General features: G+C 39.1%; 1 protein-coding gene across 1 annotated transcript; it reads right to left on the minus strand.

The window, feature by feature from the left end:
* Positions 1–4243: 4243 nt before the first annotated feature.
* rybpb (RING1 and YY1 binding protein b) lies at positions 4244–26838 on the minus strand. Its single transcript, XM_043242384.1, has 5 exons — positions 26527–26838; positions 25767–25892; positions 10036–10308; positions 9862–9957; positions 4244–7494 (listed from the first exon to the last, which is right to left on the minus strand). Exons 1-5 carry the CDS (start codon positions 26550–26552, stop codon positions 7245–7247), a joined length of 771 nt encoding a protein of 256 aa, XP_043098319.1. The 5' UTR covers positions 26553–26838; the 3' UTR covers positions 4244–7244.

Consider the following 26838-nt stretch of genomic DNA (forward strand, 5'->3'; position numbering starts at 1 on the left):
CGGTATTCAGGCCGGTCCTTGAACAACTAACTATGGCTTTTAATTCATGCTATGTTTCCTCTTTCTGTCAGAGAATTCCCTTGTTTGTCACTATCTTGTTCAAACATAATGACTTTGGTCATGCAAATTTTCTCTCTCCACGGGCCCTTTTTTCACTCGCGCACATTTTCTAGTCATCATTTTCCATCACAGCTCATTGAAGCACCCAGTTAGAGGCAAACAAAGATTGAGCAATGAAGTTCATAGAGAGCACACTTGACTGCTCAGCACGATAACAGTGACTCAGATTATCCAAGCAAACAGTGTTGACTTCTCTGCTGTTCTTGTAAAGTAAACACATCCCATGTTTAGGGGAACAAGATTTAATGTTAAATTGGTGGTTTTTGGTTGTGGCCTGGGCCTGGTATTATCTGTTGCTGCATCTCAAAGGCTCCGGGATCGTTTTTCAGCATCGTATGGATGTTCACTTTATAGTAGGTGGACTTAAACTGCATTTTTGAGCACAATAGGTTTGCGAACCTGGACAGCATATTTGTCTGCTATAGGCACAATTAAAATAGTCAACATCTTTTGTGCTGCCTACTATACCAACACAGAATTTCTGAACATCTTTCAAATATTTTATCCTGATCGAAACCTAGTTAGACCTAGCATTGCGGGGACATCATAGCCACTTTTGAACCTAGTAAAAATTGATCTGACTAGGCAGTCACATCAGACACATTCTACCTAGTGAACACTAGAGACATGCCAATACCAGTGCATCATTTTCGGCATCATATTCAAACCTAGTCAGTACAACCGAGTCATCTGTTTACACTGCATTATTGGACATCCCATACGTGTTCAAACTAGTCTAATCCTAGTCCAATGAGGGTTTTCCAAGCGATACAACACCACAGAGGGGTTCCTCAAAGAACGTCTTCTCTTTCTTTAGTTGGAAGAACATTTTAATAATCTAGAGAACATTTATTTCCAACATGAGGAGACTTTTGCGCTATGAAAAGTTTACAAGAATGTTACGGTTTCTTCATGGAACCAACGGAAATAAATAAATAACCTTTATTTTTAAAAGTGCGGTAAATCTAGACAGTGCTTTTGGGTAGCATAGGAATCTGAACCTAGCGAGACACCTACCAAGACAGCATTTTGGCTGTAGGCACAATCAAAACTAGTTGGTTATCTACAACAGACAGCATTTTGACAACATTTAAAAAACATTTATTCAGAAGCATTCAAACCTAGTTAAAAGCTAGAGACACACCTATCTAGACAGGATTTTGGACAAGATAGGCACACTCAAACCTAGTCAGTAGTGAGTCACCTATGTAGACGGCATCATAGGCATGTACAAACTAGTTGAACACCAGTAAGCTACCTATCTATCTGGTACATTCATTCCTAAGTGGGCATCATAAGTACAGTAAATCCTTGCTACTTTAAAATGTAGAAACACCCAGGCATACTGTAATATCTGTGTCAGATTGACAACAAATCCAAAGGGATTTTAGTAGAGGATGGGGGGTGGATGACAAGAGTTAGAGAAAAAGCTTCTTAGCGACAAAACTGATGTAAACACTTAACCAAACAAACCACCGCAGCTGTCTAAATCTCTACTCCTTCTCCTTCGAAAACACTATTGTCTTACATTCATCAAACCGTAGAAGTCACGCAGGAATGAACAAAGAGATGCTCAAATTCTTAGCAGGCAACAATTCCTTCCCGCAAAATGGAGATCAATGTTATATTGACTTGCACTCATCTGAGTAAATGATTTTTCTTATTGATTCCGCTGGAAGACTGACATGTGGAAGATCTGTGAGTGCATTTCTGTGGATGTAACCAATTGAATATTCCTGGTCATAGGTTAGCTATACAAATACATATCATAGATGTCAGGGGTTACAGAAAGACACAACAGTCACGCTCCATAACAGCATGAATCTTCTTGTGTTGTAGTTTTGCAATAAGGGCCGGTTTGAGTAATCTAATAATCATTGAGTAATGTGAAATGCATGCATTCTGATTTCTTGCTCCATCGTTAGAAATTTTAGGTCGATATCACTATTAAAGCTGGGTTGCTGTGTGTGAATCTCATTTGTTGGGAGAGTGCAAATAATAAAAAGGTCCCAGACTAACCAAACTAATTATTATCAAAATTACGATGCTCTATTAGCAATTTTCCCCCTCAAATCTAATAGCATGCACACGAAAGATGAAATATCAAGCTGTCTTAAAATAAAAAATTATACAAAAAAAAATCTAACATTATGAATAAATAGGTGTAATATATTAATATAAAAATGTATATGAATATAGTTAATGTATCCATAATTTAAATAATTCATTAAATAAAATAATTTAAAATGTTTAATGAAATAATAAAAAATAACAGTAATACAATATTATATTATGTCATTACAATAATTTAAAATATGCTCAATGAAATTATACAAATGAAAAGATTACAATTATAATACAATAATACATTTATAATATAATACAATATTATATTATGTTAATAACATTACAATATGCAATATATAACAATATTAAATAATGTTCATATTTAGACCAGCTTCCGTAGCATTCACACATGCCTTAACACTCTTTTTATTAACTCGGTATCTTTTACCCATCCACAGGTTAGAAAACAAAAAAAACATTTATTTTCCTATTAAGCACATTTTCCATTTCTCTCCACTGAGTCTCTGTTAAATGCATAGCCTACTCTGACCTTTTTGGAACAGTGGGTTTGTCGGGTTTCCTTCATATAAAACGCTCTTCCCTTATCTGCAGATGTTCTTCCCTTCCCAAACATATGGAATTCCTCACTCTGTGGTCTGGAGGAAGGGAATGCTGCGGAAGAGACCCATCTGGAGTGGGAACAAGGTGGGTAATGGTAGAGATGAGGCCCCCCTCTCCGCCTGGATCTCTGGAGAAGCCTTGGGCTTGTCTGGAAACGCATCAATCGGGACAGACACAGCGGGCCGATCCAGAAGAGCCTGTCACCGGATAGCCCAGGGAGAGGAGTTAAAACTACAATTGGTTCTGCCGTTTAATGAAAGAAGCTACAGGACACTGGAGACTGGACGAGTGCTGCAACAGACAGACTTAGTGAATGCAGCTGAAGGATTACGGCAGATTTTGGGTGATGATGGAGACAAGTGGTTTCGAGACCGTGAATAATCACACGCAAAGTCGAACTTGACCACTTTTACATGCTTATTCAGGCTTATTATCGCATGGGAAGAGCCAAAGACCAGCATTAAACCCCTCTCCAACACAGCCCTCAACACCAGTGTCATGAGCCATTTTGACATCAGTATTAAAGCGTCTGCTAATAGAAATACATAAAACGACGTTTAGGTGTGGGTTGACAAGGTAACAGTAAAAAACAAACAAAAAGTAATCTGCTTTTAGCCTACTGTATTGAAAGTCATGCTCCGTGCCGGATGAGGACGATGTTAGTAAGATTATTTTGTGAATTTATCCTACGTATTCGATCACACGTTAGCTATTTTACCACTGCCAGGGACCTCCACTCTCTGCTAATAAAAGTCTCTGCTCCATCTTTTTTTAAAAATTGTTTTGTAATCACTGGCTCTTTACAAGTCGGCAAATAGGGCCAAAGTTGAAATGACTGAAGTGTTGACCAGCACTCAATACAGCGCCATAGCTCTGAGAAGCCTCCATATAGTTCAGTGCATCAGGGAACACTGACATGAGTCATTTAGCTAGAGGAAGAGAACAGAGTTGATTATCTCAGTAGGGATAAAACATTTGGTCTCCTCAGAGTCTAGTGTCAGTGCTTTACATGAGGGGTGAGAGCTGTACTCTGACATCTCCATCCCAGATGAGACAGCTCCCAGCAGGCCTCAGGGCACCAGAACTCACTATCGGAGCAGCACACATCACTCAACAAGCCGAGGAAAAGCTTTTATTCTGCATGCCAAATTTTCCATCAAGAGGTCATCAGAGGAGGACGATACTGTAGTATAGAGATCTACAGCGGGCCCAAAATATGCATCAATCCCAACGCATTGGATATCAAACCAAACAGCATTTGAGTACGAAGTGGAAAGGCTTTAAAAAACTTAAGTTGGTTACTAGCATGTCAAATAGGCAGGTACACCGTTTTGCGGTTTAAGACCTTGAGAGTCATTTTTAGGTTCATCGGTTATTTTAGCTCTGCGCGTGCTTAAGTCTTATTGCACGAGAAAGACAAAGACCACACTCGTTGATAAATTGAACATTTTATTTGTGGAAAAAAACACAAGCAAAATGCATCAATAGACATTTCTACTGGAAGCAAGGGAAATGATGAAGCAGCGTCTAAAAGCAAAGTCGTGCACATGCCGGGAAGTCTGTCGAATGTTAGCATTGTATTAGCTATAGACAAGGAGCGGCGATCGATTAAAAAATTAAGAAAGGCAAGTAAAATGTACATTTACAAGTGAAATGAAAGAGCTCCACACAAAATTTACCAATAACAGCAATTAGCAAGAAAACGAAACAGGGAAACAAAAGATTCCTTCTAACAAAATTAAAACGTATTATGCAAAAGGAAACCGTAAAAGCTTTCTTTTTTTTTTTTTTTTTTTTTACAAGACACTGACAAAATTAAAGGAGCCGGGACTGTACAGGTACACTGCAATTTCACAAGGTTAACGCTATAGCATATGTAAACAAGCATTCTATATTTGGGTTTCTGACAAAGCTAAAAAAATAAAACAAAACAAAACAAAAAAATGTAACCATCTTTACACAGTAAATTAAGGTTACTGGTCGTACACAAGAACAGAACTGCTTGCGCGTAAAAAAAAAAAAAAAAAAAAGAAAGACTCCATTGCCATTCATAGCCTGTTACATTGGCTTTTGCACCTTTTTGAGTTATACATAAGCACAGTTTAAATTCAGCAATTGTTTTTCTGCTCAAATTTAAATAAATTAAAGATACAATTCATCGTTTGTTCTTTTTTTCTTTACAATTTTACAAAATTCAGGTAACCGTTTCTGACAGCGGATAAGGCAAGTGAAAAAAATGGCTATATTCATACAGTTTACGAAATGTGTTTAAGCTATACATTGCAAATTCGATGACTCTTGGGGGTTAAAACGTAGTAAAATCTCAAAAATCGGAATAATGCAGAATAATTAACACCCCACTGATTTGTGATTCGTCGAACAACCCCTATTCCGGTTATTACTTTGCATACTCGTGAGAAAAAGAAGATTCTTAAGAATAGTGTCTATCTTGAATTGCACTGGGTCAGAAAACAAAATCAATATCAATACAACTTAAACGCTTCGTATCCAACAATCGATATGGGTTTGGTTGGTTAACAACACAGATATATAAACAAGACACACGGTTAGCCTTGCAAAACAACCCAGTCTTCATTTATACACGACGCTTTAATCGGTCTACTCCAGCTAATGAAGTGAAATTCAAAGGTGGTTAACAAAAGCAGAAACCCATTCAAAGCATCAAAGTTGCCAGTGGAACAAAATGTCCATTTATCTCTTCATTTCAAAACATTCAAAGTATCTGCAAAGGAGGGAAAAAAAAAACAGCTTGATGAGAGTTTGCTGTAATAATTCTATGCAATTCACGCAGTACAGTGACAAAAGTCAGTGTTGCCTTTACAGATCGAATGTCTATGAATTTACAAGTATACAAATATTCTGCATATATCAAGAGGACAAGAATTACACATTTGAAATGGATTATATTAGACTTTATTAAAATGTTATATCACACATATGGTAATTACATTTTGAATTATTCATTTGCCTAGCATGTCATCAATATCAAATTCCTTTGGTCCTTCAATAAATAAAACTCATATCATATACACATACTTTGTACAGGTTTAATACAGTTCAGAGGGAAGGTGTGCTGACTTGGAGATCTGCGGGACTGCCAGCTAGACATCTTGGAGCGGGAATATTGTGTGAAATCATGCTCGCGTCAATTTTTCGTGACACTGAAGTAAACAAATTGAAAAATGTTAGTGCTGAATGCTTACGACAGTTCATGTTCAGCACAATGTCTCTTATTTTTAGCGCCGAGGCTGTTTTAGTAAATACTGCACTGCTCACCATCATCTAGGTTTCTGAAAATAATGGGAAAATGTCACAAGTCTGTCTTCGGATTAAAACAAGGCCGAGTAAAGCCCTAAGAATAAAATCCATTTCTTTCGATCAAAAATAACTAGAAAACCCCAAAGTAGTTCTTCAACTTTAAAGGCCTACGGACCTCTGAGACGTCAACCCCCTTTTAGTGTTTTTACAATACATCATATGTAGACCACGAAGGACAACAAAAGCTGTCAAACAAAATGTTCTGAATTCAACTGCAAAACCAGACGTTAAGCCAAGTGAGCGTTAAGAAAGCTCAGTTCATCTCCGAATGAGTGCAATGTCTCCTTGCGGTTTGTGAATCCCAGCTGTCTTCTCCATAACGCAACGGGTGTAAAACATCATCCGTTTAGTATGTTGATGAAACCGGATCTCAGGACCCCCAGTGCACAAATGTTCAGATCAGTCTCGCAAAATGGAAAACAAACAAACAAAAAATATATAAAAATCCCAAAACAAAGCAACAGAAGAATGCAGCCTGACACCAGGACACGAATATTTCCATTGTTTTCGGGAGAGGAGGGATCTGTTTCTATGGTGTGAACGTCAGTCCGAGGACTGAAACCTTTTCACAGTGTATCTAGCACCATTGTGAGAAGTTTCTCAGGAATCTCCAGAAAAATTGTTTCAACACTAAAGGGGAGCCGTCGGCTTTAGCTACTTTAGCTGAAAAAACAAAACCACAAAAAAAAGCAATCTCTAAAAGTAGAAAGATGCAACATAATAAATAAGAGCAGTAATGGTCCAGAATAGTTAAAATGTCAGGGATTACTGTGCACAGCGGACATTTACATATATCACTTTTTTTAAACCAAACAAAAAGGTTGATTCAGCTGCACATCCACATACAAATATAAAACAATACATACAATAGTGGGATGTCTCCAGGAAGGGAAAAGAGAGACAGTTTGCCCAAATCCACGGTCCACCATGGTTGCACCATCCACACAAATGTACATGTAGGTATGTTGAGCGTGTGTGGGCAAGAGGACTGTGTGTTCCTCTCTCAGTGGTAGAAATGAATTTGAGTTGGCTAAGGGCAAGGTGAGGGGAAATGGAGGCAAAGTACATCCCCGCTGTCTCGACAGCGTCCGTGCTGCTCAGAATGACTCATCGTGCCCGACTGAGAGATCTCCCTTTGGTGTCGAAGCACGGGACGAGCCCTTGTCCATGCTCTCGGAGCCGGAGCTCTGGTGCTGCTGTTCAGAGCCGGCGCTGGAGGTCACTGTGGAGGACGAGGTGGAGGAGGTGCGGGTCTTCTCCTTAAAGTCTGTTATGATCACCGTGACGTTCCCCACCGTGATGGCCAGCTGCTGGGCCGTGCTCCTGTCAATGTTCTTCAGTTTGGGCCTGCAGATTGGAGATTGGGGGGTAAATGCAACGAAGAAGACAATTTAGGTCACTTTTTGGAACTAAGGATGGTGGAGTAACATGGAAAGTTTATTTGCAAAAACAACTTTTTTCAAATTAAAGACAGAATTCATGTATATGTGGGCTTTGCAGCACTATTTAAAACTAGGGATCCGTAAAAATACATTTTTTTTTAGAAATTAATACTTTTATTCAGCAAGGACGCATTCAATTATTCAAGTGTGACAGCAAATAAATGATTATGATATTGAAGATTATGTAAAATGATTTATAATAAAGATGTTTTATTTTAAAATAAAATAATGTTATAAAATATTAAGCAGCACAACGATTTAAAATGATAACAGGAAAAAAAATACATCACAGGAATAAACTATATTTTAAAATATACTCGTTTATTAATGCATAAATATTTAATTGATTAATTAATATTTAATCAATCAAAAAAAACAGCAGCCGTTGTGAATAGTATTGGCAAAAAATAATAATAAAAACAATTAAATATTATATTTAATAATTTTATATTTATTCATGGGGGGGGTTGTTTGCCTAGTTTCATCCGTCACAGTATTTGCATGATTTGAATTTAAAATGCAGAAAAGGACAGGGATATGGTCATTGCATGCAAACTATGTTTATGGGACAAACACTTGTTCACAGTATAAACAGTTCACCCACACAGCCTTTACTCAAAAAGACAGAAGTAACTAACCTAAGTAACAACATAAAAAAAAAAAAAAAATCAAATAACTTTATTAGTGCTAACACTCAAGACTAACCTAGACACCTAGACACTTAGTATTCAGATGAAAAGATGATTTTGAGAAAATAAGGCCAGGTTCACATTTCCCAAACATCAGAAACCAAGCAAGCATGCAAAGACTAACAGAGATCAGCCAGATTAACGCTCAACAGCATAAATTTCAAAAGTTAAACATTAGCAAAACTGACATTTACACAAAAAACCCACTACTAAATCCTTCAAAAAACGGAGACATGTTTCCAGGGTTGTGTGCATGGCAAAAGCACAAAGCTAAATCTCATTGATTGGCATTAGCCTCAGTTGTTAGTATGCCTCCAAGACAATGTGACACAATGAGCTCTGCTGGCAGAAGCAGACAGAAACAGAATGGTGGGACGGCAGCCAACAGGGCGTGTGTGGGAGTAAAACTGCTGCTCATTTGAGATCAGCCCACGACTTGCTCATTCAGAGAGAAAGAGACAGACACAGACAGAAACGGAGAGAGAGAGAGAGAGAGAGAGAGAGAGAGAGAGAGAGAGAGAGAGGGAGAGGGAGAGAGAGAAAGAGAGAGACACACACATTTGTGAATCAGAGCACTTTCTACATTGACATTCGTCACTGCTGTCTGCCAGCTTTGTTCACTGTCAGAGTGACTTACAGCACGTTCTCAAGCCAGACCTTCAACTGCAGTTATTATTATTACAATACCATTATTTTGGCTTTTAAATGACAGCATTAAGCATCTTTATGAGGCTGCGTGAAAGTGAAGAGTATGAGAGCAGTGCTGAAGAGCGGCGTTTTGGGTGCTGCGACCTCAAAATGACAAATTAACCCACAGAAAGCAATACTCACTGATTTTCTCTAACAAAGTTTATACTGGCAAACTTGCGAATTAATGCAAAATGCGATTATTCAATTGCAGTCTGGAGCCATGTGCAGCAGGGGAGTCAAAATTAACAATAAAAAAAACTTTACAAGGATTACTTGTTTACAGGTCAACACCACCACAAGTTTGGGATTGGTAAATTTCGTTGCATTATACTTCAAAAATCATTCTAATATGTCAGTGCTCAAGAAGCATTTATAATCAACACTGAAAAGAGTTAAGCTGCTTAATATTTTGTCAGTATGCATTGATAAACAGAAAATGTAAAAGATTAGAAAAATATGAAAGATTCGTAAAAATATGAACCTTTACTGTCACTTTATGATCAAATTAAGTTGTTCTTGTTGAATAAAAAGGCATTATTTAAGAAGGTAGAAAGAGTGATAGTAGAAAGCAAAAGAAAAAGCGAAAGGAAGCAAAAAAAATACTACCATACCAGCCTTTTTACAGCACTAAGAACAGCCTTAAATCAACTTGATGGGAATTTCACAAGCATGATTTAATTTTATACATATATTTGTGTTCAGCAGCACACATTAAAAGGACTTCACAGTGGAGAGGTAAGCTATGGAGCAAATTTTTATCAGGGTTTCTCTCAACAGATGTGTCATTACAGGATGCAGCGAGCTGCTGTTACTCCTCTCCACTCAAGCTTGTTGCTCTATGATCCTTTCATCACTTCAAAAAAAGAAGAAATATAAAGACAGAGGTGAGATACCTGGAGATGTGGGAGTTCTTGGTCTTGGTTGTGGATTTGCCAGACTGAATGCTGTTTCGTTCACTGGGTGGGCTTTGATGGCTGTCTGACTTGGGCCTGTGAAGAGAAACTTTACTTTTTATTCTTTCCATAAAAGCAGAAACTTTCTCTCATTCTTATTGGTGGCTAACATACTTGTTCTTTTTGCTGTTGGGTTTCTTGGTGATGGCTGGGATGATTTCCTTCTCTCTGTCCTTCTTCTCCTTGTCAGGCTGCTGCTCCTCGCTCTTGTCCTTGTCCTTGTCTGTGAGTTCGGTGTCATTTGGATTTCTGTCGGGACGCTCCCCCTCGGCTCGATCCTTCTCGGGCCTCTCAGGCTTTTCCTTCTTCTCTTTCTTTGGGGGAGGAGGAATGGCGTACTGCTGGGCCACCTGCTGTGCCACCAGCTGGGAGTTTATCCGGGGTTTCCTGTGGGGCCGAACAGAGTTGATAGTGAGTATCAGAGCGGCACTAACTGCGGTGAAAACACTTCACTTAACTGCTGAGCCTGGAAGTTATAGACAAGTACAAGTTCAACACCTAAAGCCAGAAGTAATGCAATGTATCCCTTTCAAAGAATCTTTTAGGTTTAACCATAGATGGATGACATGCCTTCATTCATTTCCATTAAAGAACAGTGAAGTCGCCATTTGCTAAATGGGAAGTGGCCATATTTAAAAACAAACACCCTAAATTACATCCACATCAAAAACCATGTTAAATTAAATTTAAAAATTAAATTAAATTTTAAATTAAAAATGTAACCATTTAGTTTGTCTCGCAACCCATTCGATTATATGGTGAGGGTGGGTTTTATGACCTGTAGTGGGACTGGACACCTGGGGGCAATCGAAACGTGATGTTTCACTTTTGTGGGGTGCATTTAAAGTAAAATACGTCTTCAGCATGTGTGTGTAGTGAAATGCACTCAACCAAATACAGCTACGTCACTTCATAGCATGCATGTTAACAGAATACTAGACTGAACAAGTATTTTTGGTAACACTTTACACAACTAATTATTAACGTGCATATTACTTGAATATTAGCCATTTATTAGCGGCAAATAAGCACACATTAACACCTTATTCTACATCGCTAATCCTACCCAAAACCTAAATGTAACTAATTAATAAGCAGCAAATTAAGAATTTGAGGGAAAAGTCGTAGTTAATAGTTAACAAGTATTACCTATTCTAAAGTGTTACCATCGTTTTATTTTTAAAATCATTAAAAAGACTGAATGAGGTTTTATTAGGAGCAAACTTAATTTAGTTTGCACCATTTAACCATAAATTAATCTACAAAAGATGAATACATAAACATACAGCTCAAACATGTTTTTTTTTTTTTTTTTTAAACTAACATCCCCTTCACTTAAGGTACCATTCATGTAGCAAAAACTGTGTCAGACCAACTTACTTGGTTCTAGGTTACTAGGAATCACTCAAATCATTCAAAAATTTCAAGTATGCATAACACGTCCCCATCACATGTCCGCATGTAATCCACCTAAGACAATGTTTACACAAAACCATTTTAAAGCACCGATTCTGTGGATTGGGTCGAAGACATTAAGCTAGATACCTAGCTAGATAAAGCCCTCTGCAGGCATTTCGGTGTCTAAAACCCTTTCACTGGTCTCCCGAATGTGATGACGGCCCATCGCCAGCTGTGTGGGTCTGCTAAATGTGTAATCTCATTACTCTACTCCTTTAATAAATGACTGTGAGGATCATAGGGTGGGACATTTGTAGCATGTCATTGTCATAGGGACTAATCAGATTAGCTAGAAGGTTTGGCCTCATTTGCCATAAACCGGATAGAAAGAGGTTTTCAATCTGGTAGTCCTTTGAAACAAACAGGCCCCATCAAAAACAGAGAGGGAAAAGTTTACTTAAAAAGGTTATTATTCATTTACATATATTAGCTCTTTGCAGTCAATAGTTTTAGCGAATAGTTTTTCTATTCGCCCTTACATGCCCCATCTTTAATTATTTTACTAGCAATTTCTAAGTGTAAATTGTTTCACGTTTGTGTCTTTATTTTTTTGTGCGTGAGAACAGTGATCACAAACAAAAGCAACCCTGAAAACAAGTTTAACAGAAACTGCACAATATTAATTTAATCTGACGTGCATTATAAATAATTTTTTATAATGGATTAAGCATTGCCGGGCACAAATTCTTTACTAGGGGTTGAATTGTTCATAGTTGATCTGTACACTCTCAGAAATAAAGGTAAAAAAAAGCTGTCACTGGGGGTGGTACCTTTTCAAATGGTACATTTTTGTACCTTTGGGTATTCATGTGTACCTTTGAGGTAAAAAAAAAGGTACAAAAGTGTACCTTTTCAAAAGGTACCGCACCACTGACAGCTTTTATACCTTTATTTCTGAGAGTGTACGGAGCAGGACCCACAGCACGTATGCAGTTCTCAGATGAATGGTATTTAAAGTTCATTATTCGTATGTGTTTTGTCTCGCCAATTTACACATTCAAGCGATGTTAAACTCCCGCCCTTTTTTACCTGTGACCACAGAAACAGAGAGGCACATTTCAGACAAGTTTGCTTACATAAAATTATGCCAAAATACCTGCATCGGCAATTATTCTCATAAAAATAAAAGGTTTTATATTAAGTGAACAATAAAAGCTCAGAATGTGCATCAATTTGGATGTGTATCAATATATTGGTTTTGTGCATCAGGTCTTAAAGAGACACAAGCCTATAAATACCTGCTGCTGTCTTGTACGAGACCTTATTTTATTTGTAACGTTGTGTATATTTATGCTTATTTGAGTATGTTTTTTTTTCTTAGATGACTCATGCACTGCGCATTAAAGAAGTACTTGAAGTGTGCTGTGTAATTTTTTTTTTCCCGATCTGAAAAGTGAACAAGACGCACAATATGATCTGAAGTGCGAGTTTTAAGATCCATTATAACCACTATTCTTCACTAATGCATAGTGTACATGTAGTTAAGGAAACCATTCTTGCGCTTCTATACACACACACACACAGTAACATTGGAAAGACAGGCAGCGGCTGCGCGCTGGAGGCTCTCTCTCCTCTGTGCGGTGTTGAGTTAATTAAAAGCCGAGGGGCTGTGTCTGAGATCTGAGGCAGAGCGCCATGCAGCCTGAGCCAGCTCACGTTCCTCAAGCATAATGGCCAACATCTGGCAGCAGCTGGGGGTAACAGAGGATTTCGACTGATCATGGGGGAAGAGCCGAAGCCCACGAGTGTTTTTTTGTTTTGTCTAAACATTTAGACTTGGGAGTCCTCTTCACCTCAGTATTTTGTATCAGTCACAGTTGCGAATGTTTAGCCGTTTACATTGTGGTTACATTTCCAAAACTTATGAATGAAAAATTAAGGCCAGATACATACTCTACGTAAGTGCACAAATATGCTTAGCCATTGCATTGCGCTGAAAATAAGCAGTCTCAAGTCCAACTTTGGAACGCAATGACACGGGAAAATGTTTCTGCACAGCCTTTGTCACAAGAGGTTATCACTAGAATCATGTGATGTGCCTGGTTAGGAGTGTAAGTGGTCACAGAATAATAAATAAGCTCGAAGACAATACTGTAATATACTGATAGAAGCAGCTCTGGTGATCGTAAGGCCGTTGGTTCTTTAGATGTCCTTCAACTCAAAAATAATAGATAAAACAAACAGCCGTCTATCTGAGATTTTAAGAAAACTTGTGGCCCTTAGATAGCAATGGTTCTTTTACTCCCTATGACTGATAGGATACAGCCGCCTTTCTCGCAGAGACCAGCCAATGAGAAGCCAATCAATCCCTCATAATGGGGAATCATGTTCAAGAGGCCAGCACAACTCCAATCAATACAACCTCTGTGAGGAATCTAGATGAGCTTCAGGGCCCGCTGGCAAAGGATACTGGAGAGCATCTTTTAGAGCATGTGGGAATAATGTGCATTTGGTCTGTGCTGGTCAAGGCAAAAAAAACAACTAAACAAAACAAAAAAAAGGTCAGGAACTAACACATTGCAGAATAAAGAAAGAGAAGTAAACAATTGAAAAAGTAAAAATATACAAAGTTAAATTAATGTTATACAGACAACACTTCCAGTATAGAGCATCATGTCATGAGAGGTAAGAGAGGATTAAGCTACAATAGGTCATGCATTAAAGTGATTTTTCCATGGCTTAAGTACTAAAATGTGACCCTAGACCACAAAACCAGTCTTTGCTAGTATATTTGTAGCAATAGTCGAATTTTTGTATAGGTCAAAATGATAGATTTCTCTTTTATGCCAGAAATCATTAGGAGATTAAGTAAAGATCACTTGAAAATGTTGAGAATATTAATAAATTCCCTACCACAAATATCAAAACCTTTACGATGTTTTTATTATTAATATGCACTGCTAAGGACTTTATTTGGACAACTTTAAAAGGTGATTTTCTCAAAATGTAGATTTTCAAATAGTTGTATCTCAGCCAAATGTTGTCATGCCTCAATGAAAAGCTTATTCTGTTGTCGGATGTATAAATCTCAGTTTTGTGTTAATCTTTCAGTTATGTGTTCCAGGGTCACAAACACTCTTTATCATAATACCAATTACTGTACCTTCCAACTTTTTTTTTTTTTTTTAAAAAGTATTTCAGAAAAACTAAGAAACACATTTCTTCAGCTGAACTGTTGGTATTTTGTTAAACAACATTACAATCCATTGAACACACCCGTACTACTATCTCGTTTTCATTCCGGTCAAAAATAAATATGGCACTACCACAACTAAAGCTGATGAACCCAATCAGTTCATCATACACCAGTACTGAAAGCCAAGGACAGTTGTATTCAGTCCATCACTTGTACTTTGAGCACTAGGGAATTCGCTCTAATCCTGACCAGGGATTTGTCAAAAGTGCACGATCCTCCACTTAACAGGTACTTGGCTTAGTTCACCTCCTGAGGGGGGGGATCCAGAAATCCCTTCCAACTTGAGGTTAGCCCAGGAGTCTAGCGCTGGACAGGCCCGTGATTGATTTGATTAACCTCCCCTCAGTGGATCTCCTGCCACGCGGGGAGATTTGTATCAGGAGCAGTTCAGCAAGACAGAAACAGGCAGAGCGTTTGAGCTATGAATCAGTGCCAGCTGTAACTCAGCCATGAGAACTCACTGGCATGTCAGGACCGCTGTCAACACTCTCCGAGCACGACAAAAACCACACAATGCATTATTTACCGATCGGCACATGAGCGCCTCATCACAACCTCACCCTGTTGACTGGGATTCGTGTATGAACACAGGTGGCATCACTCCAGTGGGAAAAGTGGAACGGCACACAGTTTGAGGTGGACACTGACCAAACTCACATTAGTGAACAGACGTTGCCAAGTTGAGAGAAACCTGAATGAAGCTGGATGAGAGAGGTCATTGTGGTTGTTTTGGAAAAGCATACTACTCTTACTATGGATTAGTCAGGGCATATGCCACATTTAATTTGACTTGAATGAAAATGAGGCCGTAAGGGACAATTCACTCTTGTGTGTTTCGGCGTCCATCATTTAGAAAACACGCGCTGGACAAATTACACATTAAGACAAACGTTCCAATCTACTCAAACTGAATCTCTCTTTCTCATAGGCTTATTTTCATTTGCATTAAACTATATAGTTTGTTTACTATGCATAGTACATTTCCTTTATGCATAGAACATCCGGTTGGCCTACATTAAAAAAAAAAAAAAAAAAAAAAACGCAGTGCAAAATGAGAACACTATCCCACAATGCAATGCATTTGACTTGTCCTTCCATTTACAGTTTGACTAATGAGCTGGAAGACCATAAATCATGATTTAATCTACAACATATCATTTAATCTGGCTCAGAACCTAAAGATTTATGCAAAAATTGATTAAAAATGTGAAATATTCATCCAGAAGCTAAATGAACGCCACTTGATGAATTAAATATGCAATATGTTCCAGCATACAAACTTTTACTGTGCTGTAAACAGTAAGTATGACGCTAATATTCCATTCCAAACATAGTCCTAGTGCTCAACAAGCCCTTGTTGGACAGAAACCAACATGAGCAAAAGGAAAAGCTCAGATTAAACCAATTGAAAAAGCATGGATCATTAAAAATCAGAAACTTCCAAGATCCAAGAGTCACATTGCAAAGATCTGGGCCCAGCTGCAACCAACCCCTTAAGCTAAAAGAATTAGTTTTATTTAAAACTAAAGGTTATCATGAAGGGTTTTCTTAGCTTAAAGGGCTTTGTTGCAACCAGCTATTGCACTTTTTCTGCTGTATATTAAAGAAAAAGTTACTCAGAAGCAATCCTACCATTTCTTGTTATGTTATACAAAAATAAATAAATAACAAAAGTAAAATTAAAATAATACAACTGGTCATTTTCCAAATGTAAGATTGTGCGAAAACAGGTCTTGACCACTCTCACAGTGGCATGTGTCACTTTAAACTGATGTAATTAATAACACGGCACATGGAGGCTCTTTAATTCCTGGAGCGGTTGGCATTTCCGCGAGACTCCAGTCTAGGCTTCGGTTACACAAATGTTAGCGGTGCAGTAAATTACAGCAGCGTTAAATGAAACAGATTGCTTGTAGAGGCAAGACAGAATGAGAGAACGCTCCAATGAAGAGAGGCTACAAAAAAAGCGTTCAATTAACACAGCTCTCCATTTCAAGTGCGGCATAACCAGGCAATCATAGTCATTGACTCTTGCATGCTATGGGGGCACAAAGTGGCCTGGAGAGAGGACAATCAGGTCAATGGGATACATATCTGCTACTTAGGCATGGTATTGGACTACAAGGCTGTACCTTTATAGGCATACTGCAATCTAAAAAGCAATCTGTTGTCATTTAAAGGACAAGGCTAGTTAAACTGAATCCAGACTCTCTACTGAGCCTACGGATTTAATTAAGCTCAGATGGAGGACTCTGAATGCAAAAAAAAAGCAATGCAAAACACTCATGGTGTCCTAAAAATATGCTACATTTTGTAGACATTTCCTGACAGCGTTCGTGAGATTCTCCACTAGATTTAACATCACTCGCCTCTTACATCACGGCAAACGCGACAGTTATGTGCAGTGACAGTTCGCGGAGCGCCTTGATCCTCTGGCGCAGCAGCATTAAGCGTTTGGCTGGTGGGGGATGATGAAGCTGCCATGTGTGCGTGTGTTGAACAAGCTCTGGGACTGGGCTCCCATAAGCCATTCTACTAAGCGATTAGTGGCTTTGTGCCTGCTGTACAGAACGGAGATAGTGAAGAGAGCACCTACAGAACAGGCCCTGGGTTCTTGTGCTGTCACTTTCTACCGGGTGGAGGACATTAAACATTCATCTCCACCTTCTGGAGGGATTCTGCCCTCTCTCTTCCCTGAGGAAATTGCTCTCTGGGGAGAAGATCTCAGCTGTAGTGAAAAATCTAACCATGATATCTAACTGCTCTCTCTAGACATGGATGTGAAAGCAAAGTGAAAAAGCAGAAGATAGCTGATAGCGCAGGATTTAAAAAACAAAAAAAAACAACTAGTTACCCAAATGCAATCTTTTTTCTTTATTTTTGTGCTGCATTTTGCACTTAAGAATCAGAAAAAAATAAAATGATTGAGTATTACCCTCAGGAGGTTAAATTAAACAATACATGAATTTAGTTCTCCGTTCGTTTTAATCAATCAATCACTTTTATTTATAAACGGCTTTTAACAATACAAATTGCGTCAAAGCACGGTAACAAATGAGAATAGAGTGTATTGTTTAGAGAATAGAGAATATTGTTTCTTTGTTCATTTTTATTAAATGCAGAGACTGTTTGTGAAATCAAACTGACAATAATCGCTACAATCGTTAGTCTGTCCCCAACTAAGCAAGCCGACAACGACAAAACCCCATCCATGACAAAATGAATGGCGAAGAAAAAAAAAAAAAAAAAAGAAACCTTGGGAGAAACCAGGCTCAGTTGGGGCCAGTTCTCTTCTGGCTGGACAAATAGCACTTAATTTCCAGTTCAATTTTAAAGGTATTCTGGTCTCATCTCTTGGTGTTGATCCACCATCCAACCACCATTTTATATTAATAACGTTTTTAATACACAATTGACACAGACTGTTTAATAAACATTAAACGAACATCACAATGCATTAAATTGGACAAATTTATTTGTTCATTGTTCATTGAATGTCATTTAAAAGCAAACACACACAAAAAAAAAGAAAGATGACTGGCATTTTGGATTTGGAAATCAAGCGCAGACTCTGTGTGGGCCTGTCTATAACGAGCAAAAAGGAAGCGATCAAAAGAATGTTTCTTTTTCTCTAAACACCTCTTTCTCTTTTTGATCCATCCAAGAGAAGGCTTCCTGTGTTGTCTGACCTTTCACCAAAGGAAACCGCACTATTCCCCTCATCACTCAGACAGCAAACCAGGTGTAGTGTTTGTGTTTAGCACACATAAGTATCCATCTATCAGCAGAGGTTTGCCATGTTTCTTTTCATACGACGACCTGAAAGAGTGATCCCTATTCTCTCTGATTCACTCATCCTTGAGTACTGCCTTTGCCTCTGACCTGTATAATTACAGGTCACTTTCCGAATCGGTATGAACAAGCTAAAGGCTGTGCAATATGCACCCTATTCAACACAACAATTTATTGAATATGTTGAATGTATGTCTAGACTGGCCTGCTCTGCTAAACTAATAAGGAGAAATGCAACAATGAAGCACTTTTTCTTAAGCACTCAAATGGAAAACCACATCTTGTCACTGAACTGCTCCTTTGTGATTCACTTTTGCACTGCGAGAAAGTTTCAGTGCCGATGTACTCCCACACTCAACTATCTGGAGACTGTGGGCAATACCAAGTATTTAAACACTAAAGTCACGATTATAAATTAAATAAAAATAAAAAACAAAATCTCTGCATGGAAGAGAATACACATACTGCAATTTAAAAGACATTCCTGAAAGTATTAAAACATCAGACAAACTGTATTTGGAGCATGGTTCTAGCTGCATTTGTTGATGTTGCTTGACTTAATATACTGCATACATTTTCCAATAGGTGTGCTTTTGTAAAATAAAACCTTTACACGAAGAGTTCACTGAAAAGATGTTTCCCTCACCCATCACCTTCATACGTTATCTGCGAATCCATGCCCTTACTGCTCTGAAGAATTTCAATGTGTCACAGAAAAACACATCAGCAAGCAATAAAGTAAGCTGACTAATCCTCTTAGCGCTAACATCTATATACAAGCAGAGCTGCAGATTGTAATGGCTTTATATTTCCTCCGGCAAAAACAGATTCTAGCTCATATCAAGACTGGCTGTCAGTCACGTCTGCTTCTATTGTCTGCCTTACCGTCTTCATCAGCGCTCGGCGCCGCAGACTACAGCGAGGCAGAGTCCCTCAATCGAAACGGCTTCAGTTCCTACTCAGTTAGCTGATTAAGTGTGGTCACCATACGTCACTGACTGTGGTTAGGTGATATATGCATGAGTCAGGCGAATGGAAGACTCCTCTGCTCCGCTGAATGAATGACATGCAGCGGGTGAGGAGGAGGAGGAGGAGGACAGCGAGAGTTGAAGGAGGGTGAGCCCAGTGCTTCCCTGCGCTGGGTAATGATGTGCTCCATTCTGCCTTCCCTCTGAGAGGCTCTTGGCTGAGTGAGCACATCCCAACAGAGCCGTCCATCAAACTCAGCATGCAGTGGCCCACAACCCCCTCCTCACAGCGCACACACGTACAACACGCACACTTGCTCGCGCTCTTGCATTCATTCACTCGCTCCATTCTTTTGGTCCCTTTTTTATCGCCTCCCTGGTGCCTTGTCATCTGCCTCTCTTCAGAATCACATGGCCAGCAATTTCTCTGTTGCTAAATCACTTTCAGGCCAATTTCAGCCCACCCAAACACACACACACACACACACACACACACACACACGGTTCAAACTCAATACTAAGCATTAACCTATCACCAGAGCAGGGAGGATGGTGTTCAGTGGGTCCAAAAACACACAAAAGAAAATCTGGGATTGCACAAACCTCTTTAAAAGTATTAATAAATTAATATGTAAAAAATAAGAATCTGATCATTGGGTTCAGTACAAGTGTGTGAAGTGCTGCTTTCACTAAAAAGAAAAAATATTTAGATTTACAAAAAAAGAAAAGTATTTGAAATCAACTTTCCACTCAAATTATGCAGAAAACATTCATTTTTCAAAACATGACATGTACTACGTATTATACACACAATCAAACCTAAATAAAACATTTTCATTAGCAACTTTTAGATTCCACTGTAAACAATACACTTTTTTAATTCAATTTACTTAACATTAGTAGATCACTAGAAGCAGAATATTATGCTGATAATATATTTTAAAAAACTACAATAAAATGTAAAGATCAGAGTTAAATGACAACAAATGGGATGTACGTATTTAATATAATTACCAACTACACCTTTTTAAAACATGTTCAGTATCTGTTGGCAGATTCGTCTCAAATGAAAAAATGATTAATCAGCCTGGCTGATGTTAACCCATCACTACCTCTGTTTGAACTCTAGAAGAGACAAAATCTCATCAGTGCATTCTGATCTTTCTCATTTACAGTGAAAGGCGACTATTGTGCTCATTCTCTTAAACGTCTACAATCTCATTAAGAAGTTTTAAACCCTCAATTAACACACTGGTATAGATTAAAAGCTTATGCCTGTGATTTAAAGCAGGCCTAAATGCTGATAACTGTGGATAAGCAAAAGTGTGTCACAGTGCGTTTGTAGAGGCATGGGAGAATTTGATACAGTGTTAGCGTCGCCTGATTATGTAATTTCATTATCCCCGACAATCTGCACTCAAGCAATGGCGAAGAAAATTACTGGATTGTAAATATCTGCTTCATCAATTACACACACTAAATCTAAGCCATCCTTGTTGATTTCACGAATCAATAGTGTCAAGACAATATTATGTTATTCCAAGCGGAACAAGGCACTTAAAACCTCAATTTCCCACAGAATCAGGAAAGAAGCACATCAGCTAAACGGATCTATGAATGTGTGTGCCGTGACATACTTAATATTCCATCTGCTTGCTCTACGTGCCTACCTTCATATGACACACAAGAGAGACCGTCAGCACTGAAGCTCGTTGAACATGGAATGCTGAAAGCAACTCAATTTTGATTCAGTTTCGATTCAGTGACTCTAAAACATTTCAACAAGGTATCTCTCTGCAATTTCAATGAAAGGATTCTGTAAAAAGCCAATAGTAAAAGATCTGGTCTGGTCAATGAACAGGAATACAACTCTGCAGCTGTCATTCAGTGTAAGTGAAGTAAATATGCACAAGACCGATCAACTACTGAGCATGTGACGCACATATGTAAACGCACATTGCATTTAAATGTAAAAGTAGGCTATACGTGCTGCTGTAGAAGCACTTGAGAGGGCCAATTCTGCAAGGTGGCACACTGCATATACCATCTATATCTGTGACGTTTTGTCCTGAGTATGCTTTATCAATAAACAGAATTTTAGATATAGAATATAGATAGCATTGGAACCGCAAAGGAATTGCAATGCATCTATGAATTGATTTTCCCCACCTCTACCGCTGAGTGTGTTAAAATATAGAACTTTGAAGAAAACTGGACAAACACTAAGAAAAAAAAAACTTCACAGTAAGATTCAGTTAATTAAATTAACGCATTAGGTTTTATGAACTAATAATGAACTAAACATTCACAGCACTTAATCTTGGTTAATGATCATTTCTAAATGTTAATACATTAAATGTTAATTTATACAACTTGATATGTCAAAGTATTATAAACTAACTAACATGAAATGACCAAACAAGAAAATTACCATCAGCCTACATTAATAAATGATGTAAAGAAATGATTCAAATTTGCTGATGTTAACAGACTAAACATTCTTGTCATGTGTGAGCTTTAAAATGAACTTTCAAAATCAGAATCACTTCATAGAATTTGGTAAAATGATTTAATGCGGTTTTGTATTTGATTAGTTTATCCATTTTGGAAAAATACTTGGACACTTGTGTAAAGGACCTGACAGGGAGCTTCAGGGGAAGTAAAAGTACACCAGTGGCCATGCTAAAGATCAAGGTAGCGCAAAGGCTAAATGGCACTTCCTCCTGATCCGGAACATCAATCAACTTAAGAATCCCCTAATGCATTCTTCCCTCTAACCTGTGGGTGACTGATATGCATCTTGGAACACAGAAACCACGGAATCTGATACTGAAACAAGGGTGTCACATTCTTCACTGTTCTCAGGATTCCAATTTAATATTAAAACACAATCTGCAAGGAATGCTGTGGGTGGACACTTTTAAGATGGGCTAAAAGGAAAGGGGATGCTTTTAGGCTTTTCTTGAGGATTGAGATTAGCTTGAATCCAAAAAGTGCAACCTCACAAACAACATACAGGCCGAGCAATTTCTTACATATCATGCAACAAGCCCACAGTGATGCAGTACAAATTTCTGCCAGGTTGACAGAAGCATGACCCTAGATAACCTCTACTGCCATGGAAACACAAAGTGAATGAGTCTATGAAGTGTGCAGCTGCTGTGTGGGAAAAACAGTGAGAGACATGCCCTCCAGCGAAGATGTCATCCAACTCAGACAATCATGCAAGTTGCGGATACATGAGCCTGAAAGTCATACATATAATTCATTCAACACTTCATTAGCACACTGTCGAGCCTCAAATTGCCCAGTACGCAAGTGAACATCCCAACATTTAAAAGGTCCGTTAGGGAGTCAGTTGGGCAAAAGAGAATCTGTTATGCTCAATTAACATTGTTCTCGAAAACCTGCATTTAATTATGATCTAAAAATCAGCCAAGTTCACACCACATGAAAATAATCGATCAGCCCACATCCAAAGTGCCCAGGAACCAGATTAAGCTCTGCAACCATCCTGCTGCTTTAAACAGACCTTCTTTATGTGACCAAAAAAATATGAACTGCTAATCTACAAGCATCCTTGCACAGGGGGTCTCTGCGTACTTTGAACTCCAAAGACCAACAAAGATAATATAATTGGTGAGTGGAATGCGTTATCACACGACAAAGAACCATTCACTGAGGGGGAAACGGAGATAAAAGGTGCTGAGATGGGAGCATAAACTGCTGCACACTTGTAAGAGAGCGCACCGTTTCTCTCCGAGCGCCCCACGCTCCCTCCCGTGCACCACTGGAATACATCAAACGTGGACAAGATGGCTAATTAGTCCTCATTACAAAGGGAGCCAGGCTTCTTACATCAGCAAACAATCGCATCCATCAAAGCTTGACAGCGCAGATCAAACAGAGACAGAGCAGCTCTCATCAGCAATACCGTACGATTTCTATTTAGCAGACTGATAGGAGCTGGGCTTCTGCCAGCGATAGTGAGACGAGGGGTTTCCGACACGCATGGCATCGTTTCCTGTCATTACCGCGACGTAACAAGCCTGCTTTCTGCAAACGGATCCATGAGCTGCGCTCTGTTTCGAAAGGGAATTAACGTACTAATCGTTATTGACAAATACGCCGTTTTGGAGTGTCTGACTTCTCCCAACACCTCTTCTTTCCCCCAAATGTCAGGAAAGCACTGGGTGTAAAAGAGCAGATGAAAAGGTTAGAACACGGGGATTACTGCGTGCAGCCGCATATTACTCATATCTGTAGACACCACATCAGTCAGCTGATGAGAAGTGTTGGCGGGTTCACACATCATAACAAACAGCGCAGCACAGACAGACGTAAAACACACGCAACGGAGGATACAAAGCCACGTTCGCTTACAGGAACATAACCACGGTGGCATTTCAGGCAAACTGAACACACTCATTTGTTGATTAAATCAATGGTTCTCAATCCCAGTTTTGGAGCACCCCAGCGCTGCGTATTTTGGATGTGTCCCCTATTTACCGTACTTAAAGCATCAACATACTTCCCCTGAGACGTAGCATGCAAAATGCAGTACACTCATAAAAAAGGGGGTTTTCATAGCAATGCCATTAAAGAACCGATTTAGGGTTCCCAAAAAACAGTGATGTGAAGATTGTGGACATTGTAACTATTTCAGCGCCAGCTCTTTTTAAAAAAAGCTGCCAGCATTTTTGATGATTTTCACCTAAATAGGACAACCTTTCGAATATTTTCTGCTATGCATATATGAACATATTATATATATCAAAATAAATAACCAAGCCTTTGCTTTCAAACAACAACAACAACAAAAAAAAAAAAAAAAAACTATCCAATTTATTTTATCTTTGTGTGTTTGTGTTTTATCGTCACTTGAATGCAGATAGGTTTCATCAGAAATACAACATTTTGGACATTTATATCAAAATACTTCTATGAATAATCAAAATTGCATTCAGTAAACAGAACAAAGACAGACACACACCCGTTTATGCATTTTTACACACACTGCCAGGTTATTGATCTATCCACAACATAACTAGAGATTTTTCTGTGTCTGTAAAGGCATCTCCGTCACTGACTAGCCTATTTGTCCCTATTCGATTCAAAATGGTCAAAACATGATCTACATTGTCTCTGATCCTTCCGTTTATGATGATCGTCCCATAACTCATTCAGGACATACGCTAGGGCTTTCCTTACCGTAATACACCTAGAACATGAATTGCCATAAACACTCGTCTTTGGCGGGAAAGCGTTGTAACCTAATTAACGAGATATTTCGTTAAAGGCAGGGAAAGAGTTAAAAATTTAAAAGAACTTTCAGTGGAAAGCTTCTATGGATGTTAAAATTTCTTCATGAAATATGAACGTATACAGCCAGGTGGCACTTTGATGAAGAGCACAAAAAAATTCAAAATTTAAAAATAGCAGAGAACTAAGCCAGGTAGTGTTAAAGTGTTCATATCAATAAACTTCCACATGGTTAAAATGTTTAAAAGTAGTCATTTTTGTGGGACATCAAATGTAGCAAAAGATGCATCTATTCTGCTTTCAAAAACCAACCAGACATCCTGAACTAGGGGTCAAATAAGTGTGACCTCCAAAACGTACTGTCTTCCAGGACAAAGAATGAGAACAACTCAATTAATATGACCTTCACGAGCACACCTAGACTTGTTAGTGACAGCTTCCAAACGAACCGTACAGACATCAGAGCAATGCAATCATCCATTCTGACAAACCAGTAAGACAACATTAATGTCTGATTCTTTCCTCTTAGCTAAACTGGTATTACAAATGGGCAGCATGTTACTCTAATTCCTAAACCAAGCAGAAACTGTCTCACTTACAGACCTGTTACAACATAAGCGTCACGACCTGAAGACCGAATGAGAATTTCTGACACCTGATTGACCTTTAAACGATTTCAAAAAGACAAGGGAAAAAAAAGACGAAAATGTGTTTCCTGTTCTGGATCTGAACAGCAAACGTCTCAATAATAGCTTGACAGCATATAAACACACCCAGACATTAAACACCTTTGATCAAATCCAACAAATGCCAGCCACCGCATTCAATGGCAAACTGAACCGGATCCACACATGCAAACACTGCAGCACTGCAACAGCAAGCATGCATGATCAAGGAGCTGCAGTCAAAGCATTTGCACGCAAATCCAAAGCAATAAATTGTGCTCCAGCTAATGCAAGACAAAGAAAGTTTGCCTGCCACTGCAATGACTGCCACACTCAATCCAGCGCCAGCAATCAGACTGAATAAATGACATTTAACTTGCACGAGAGGACTGGCGTTTCTATGAATCTTGGACAGCAAATCAACAAGTAAAGCATCGAAATCAGCTGCATTATCGACGAGTTCAGGATCGCAATGCTGCATAAGTCCAGTGTAAATGCCCATACCTGGTAGACGTGCCCTTCCGTACATCACAGATGCTGCATTTGAAGGCTTCGGCACTGTTTCTGAAAGTGCACACGCTACAGTCCCAAAATCCGTCGTCCGCTGTCGGTTTGGCTTGTCTTTTTGGCCTTAAATAACAAAAAGAAGCCAGGATTATTAAGGTCAACTTCCACGTTTGCCCCCCTAACATCCTATACCCTGACTTGCACTGTCTCGAACGCGTTTAACGTAACCGAAGTGGCATAGAAAAAGTGACAGAAAATCCGAGCCATGACGTGCGTGGACGGTTTATTAGAACCGGAAAATACTGGAAATACACGCTAACCAGCTAACTAGCCACGGTTGTTCTCCACGGCTCCTAGTCACCGGGCTTAACAGACATATAATACACTTAAAGGGTCTAGATTGGTGTCCGCTGGCACGGCAGCTAGCGTTAGCCAGCGAGCTAAGGATATCGCGTCGGTGAACGGCGTGAAATTGAATGTCAAAAAACCGTCCATTTAACGGCGAACTTCGATTAAAAACCCCGTCCGAAGAGGCCAGGCGTATCCCGTAGGAAGAAAATTTCTTTGTCTGAGAGGCACCGAGTCGTGTTTGGAGTCCTCTGTGAAGAAGAGAAAGCCGCCATAGCTGCGCTTGTTTCTGAGAGAAAGGAGAAACACTCCTCGAGAAAAGCATCGGAATATCCACCGAGCGAAAAAAACACAACCGCGCGGACACCGAAATCGCCTCGCAAACTACCGCCTGCTGACGCTTCCTTACCTGGTCGGGCTCTTTTTGTCGCCCATGGTGGAAAAACAGACTCTCAGAAGAGCGAAAAGGGTTCAGTAATTAACAATAATTGTGTGTGAATGTCCGTGTGTGCGTCTGGTGGATCCACACAGAGAGAGAAGCGCTCGCAGGCAGACTCGCCTTCCCCCGACTGACTGACTGACTCTAGGCAGGGCGAAGAGACTGCGGACCCCGTGACTGCGCCGCCCAATCACCGCTGTCGTCGGTTTAAAAGTCTCGCCAGAAATAATCGGCACGGATGGAGTAATAGTACTACGCTACTCTCCGATTGCCAAACGTAAT

The sequence above is a fragment of the Puntigrus tetrazona genome, chromosome 6, assembly GCF_018831695.1.
Source record: "Puntigrus tetrazona isolate hp1 chromosome 6, ASM1883169v1, whole genome shotgun sequence".
NCBI classification, from domain to species: Eukaryota; Metazoa; Chordata; class Actinopteri; order Cypriniformes; family Cyprinidae; genus Puntigrus; species Puntigrus tetrazona.